The 4,059-nt window shown below is 33.3% G+C and overlaps 1 protein-coding gene across 1 annotated transcript in view; it reads left to right on the top strand.

Moving 5' to 3' along the window:
• LOC106464795 (hydroxyacyl-coenzyme A dehydrogenase, mitochondrial-like) overlaps nt 1-4,059 on the top strand; it is a 17,047-nt gene that overhangs the window by 5,077 nt on the left and 7,911 nt on the right. The window contains exon 3 of the mRNA XM_013924953.2: nt 2,422-2,579. Coding sequence (XP_013780407.1) covers nt 2,422-2,579 — 158 coding nt within the window. The remainder of the gene's footprint in view (nt 1-2,421; nt 2,580-4,059) is intronic.

Raw genomic sequence — 4,059 nt, 5'->3', positions numbered from 1 at the left:
TATATATATATATATATAAACACACACACAAAGAAATGGCTTCATGGATTGGCTCAACTATGAATTCTTGCATTCATATATCTCTGCCTCCCAAAGTTCTGACACTCAATGGCAACTGGAGGCACTCTGCTGGTCAATAATGTTACTGCCTAAGTGCACCAGGTGGTTGGTTTCTCTCTAATCTTGGATCCAAGATTCCTTACCTACTGTCTCTTGCTTCATCTGAATCTGCCTTGCCTTTCAACATGTTTAGCTTTGGCTTCTTTCCTTCCAGACAAGCAACAGGTCAATTATCCTTTGACAAGCAAAAGTCCAAAGGAAAATCTCTAATAAGCTTTGTAAGACAAGAATACTAATTTCGAGATCTTGCTTCCAACTTTTCAGATGTATTTCTCAATGGTCTCTTATTATAACCATACTATAGCTTAATTAAAAGACCTATAACTCAGCAGGACCTCTCTCAGCCTCATGTTTTTGCACAGTTCATATTACAGTTTTACCAATCACCAGAGAGTTCCTAATGTTAAAAGACTTGAAAAATAACAAAATGTATACATGTATATATATATATATATTAGAAAAACTTTTTGGAGGAATTGTGAGAGAGTCAAGGTGATTTTGCATCACAAGTCTTGTTGTACGGATTTACTGGAGATTTCTTAGTAATATTTAAGAAACTGTTTAAAGCAATAATTGAAGTTAAGGTTTTGGAAATTTTCAAGTTTGAATGCATGTATGGTGATCAAAGAGGTTTTGGAGCTCTCAGGACTATCCATGGATTCACATGAATATTGGAATAGACATTTAGATTTTTCAATAAGAGTCAAGGGGGTTTTGAGTTCTTTAATGATTGACTGTATTGATTTCTTCAAAAATTGACAAGAACATAATGTAGAGACAAAGGGACCATTTGGTCATTCAAGGATGTCCCTACACATCCAAGAAAAGAAAGTCCTTTATTTTTGAGGAAATCATCAATTCTCTTCTTAAGTTCTTGTAAAGTATCAGCCTCCAATACTGTTGATGGCTATGCTTTCCAAAAGCTAACCAACCTTTTAGAAAAATCAAACTATCTTAACTCATGACAATAGACGTTTTTTTCCTAAATATTAAACTTGTGCCCTTTTATCTTATTTTCTTTAGAATTCACCATAAATTAATCATAGTCCTTTCTCCTATCAATCCCCCAGATAATCTTATAAGTTTCAATAAAATCACCTTTTATCCTTCATTTTTTTAATCCAACTCCATAAGATAACATTTCTATCCCCAATATAATTCTAGCAGCCCTCTTCTGAACTCTTTCCAATAAGACATTATCCCTTTTTAGAACATTATTCCAGTTGAGGCCTTACTGCCTGCCTAACTAATGATTTAGGTAAAGATTACTTCTTTTGACTTATATCAGTATGTCTATAAATATATACTACATTCTATTTAGTTTTTATATACTAGCAAAATAGCATGGCCTTGATAGCCTGAATGACCTATATACTACAATGCCAAGACCTTTTTCATCAGTCTTTCTATTGAGTGGGTTCTGATCAATATTAAACATGATCTAAATTATGATAAACTAAAGGTATCCTTTAAACCTACTATAATAAAAGTCAGTTGCCAGCTATTTGTAAAACTTATCAATTGATCCAAGTCAGTATATAGCATTTAAACACCCTTAATACAGGTGGAAATACCAAAGAGTTTAATTTAATTGAAACATTACTAATTTTTTAATTATTCCCCTACCAGTATCATTAATATAAATAAGAAAATGTAAAGATATAAGCACTGACCCAAGGCACACCACTAGTAACAAAGGTTCAGTTTTCTGGACTCCAAGCCATCTTTATTTCAACTGAATAGTATCCCCCCCCCCACTGATATGATTTTGTTAGCTAATCTTTTGTGTGATATCATATCAAAAGCCTTATGAAAATTCAAGTACACTAAGATGACCTACTTTCCATAGTGTAGGTAACAGTAACGTTCTCAGAAAAAAGTAAAGATTAAAGCAAGATTTTCTCACAGTGAATCCATATTGATATCTTAACAGGTCAGTGATTCAGATAGTTTAACTATTTTTCATAGGATGATCAAGGTCAAGAATACTGTTAGCATGTTTTCTAAAATAAAAAAGAGGTAACATTTAAAGGCTCAGCCATTCCACAGTAGCCAAAAAAAAACCCTCAACTTTAAAGAACTAGTTGTCATTTTAACATTTTGCATACCATTAACATACTAAAAAAACATTCTTGGTATTAGTTTTAAAATTATCATCCAATTCTTACTCAAAAGTCCATTTCCAATTTTTTTAAAACAAAATCCTTTTTTTATATATATTTATATTTTATTACATAGTGCCATTTGGGATCTACTAAATTTAAGAGTTAACTTAAACTAAGTTATTTTATTGCATTTCAGGATAGCCAGAAATTTATCTCTGAAACCCTCAGCCAATTGACACTGAATACAAAAGTTGAAGATGCTGTTAAGACTAGTGATCTTGTGATAGAAGCCATTGTGGAGAACTTAGATACCAAGCAGAAGTTGTTCTATAACCTTGACATGTGTGCACCAGAGTGAGTAAGGTTTTATTGCCAATATCAGGAAGTCTATAGTAATAATCATTTAACATGACTAGTCTTGATAAGAGTATAAACTATAGGATCTGACCACTAGCTTGGATCTTGCTGTATGACTAATTTTATTTAGTTAATTTTACAGCAAGAATTAAATTTCATTAAAATTAGATTAATGAAGACCAGTTCTTACAGACCTATAAAATCAGAATTCTTATAACCTTAGCACTTTTAAAAGGTGGACCTCTCTTCTTCAGAGGCAAACTGAAGAAGAAAGGTCCACCTTTCGAAAGTGCTTGGGTTATATGTTGTTGTTTTTTTTCATTTTATTTTAAGACTTCTTGAACCTACATATTTTTCTGACATCTTGAAATCAGAATTCTTAATACTCTTGGGGATGAAGGGAGTGGTCAGCATTTTAATAATGTTTATAATTAAATTTGCATGTTGGTCCAGACAACATAAAATACAAGTCAGATATGTGTAAAAAACTTATCTTTTGTAATATTAAAATTTACAAGACTTTAATGACTGGTGTTGTAAGCTTTCATTGTTTTGATACATGCCTTGTTGATTTTCACAACCATGGGGTACCTAAGCTATGTGTATGTATATATTGAAAACATTCACTATTTAAAGCATAATTGCCAGGAAGCCTTCATCTAGTATTCTACACATTTTATACAGTTATTTCATATAGGTTTTGTTTTTTCAAAAAGTTTTGACTATTCTAAGAATTAATTTATGATAAACTAACAAATCATGTTAAGAGTCATGAACAAGCAAGTAAAATTATGGCCTTAATTGAATGAGCAAGGTAGGAAATTCACTTGTTTGGTATATTTTGAATTGTGCACAAAGCTACACGAGAGCTATCTGCAGTAGCCATCCTTAATTTATCAGTAAAAGGTTAGAGGGAAGGCAGCTAGTCATCACCACCCACTGCTAACTTTTGGGCTACTCTATTACCAACAAATAGTGGGATTGACCATCACATTATAACACCCTCATGGCGAAAAAGGCAAGCATTTTTTGTACGACAGAGATTCCAACTCGTGACCCTCAGATTGAGAGTCAAGCTCCCTAACCACCTGACAATGCCAGGCCTGAAACTTTCTTGTAGTGTTTTTTCTTTTTTTGTTAGTTATGACAGTTTGAGATATGAATACTAAGAGTAGAAGTTTTTGTACAACCATATGGAATATCAACCTTAGCAACATGCATTGCAGTCTTGTAAACTTGAACAATGTAGTATATGGGAACTTTATTTCATATGTATTTTCTTGAGAAATTTATACATTATTAACATTTATTCCATGGCCCGGCATGGCCAGGTGGGTAAGACGCTCGACTTGCAATCTGTGGGTCGCGGGTTCGCACCCCCATCCCACCAAACATGCTCGCCCTTTTAGCCGTGGGGGCGTTATAATGTGACGGTCAATCCCACTATTCGTTGGTAAAAGAGTAGCCCAAGAGTTGG

The sequence above is a fragment of the Limulus polyphemus genome, unplaced genomic scaffold (genome assembly GCF_000517525.1).
Source record: "Limulus polyphemus unplaced genomic scaffold, Limulus_polyphemus-2.1.2 Scaffold1745, whole genome shotgun sequence".
Lineage (NCBI taxonomy): Eukaryota > Metazoa > Arthropoda > Merostomata > Xiphosura > Limulidae > Limulus > Limulus polyphemus.
The sequence above is the reverse complement of the archived record's forward strand: the minus strand, read 5'-3'. Positions and strand labels throughout refer to the sequence as shown.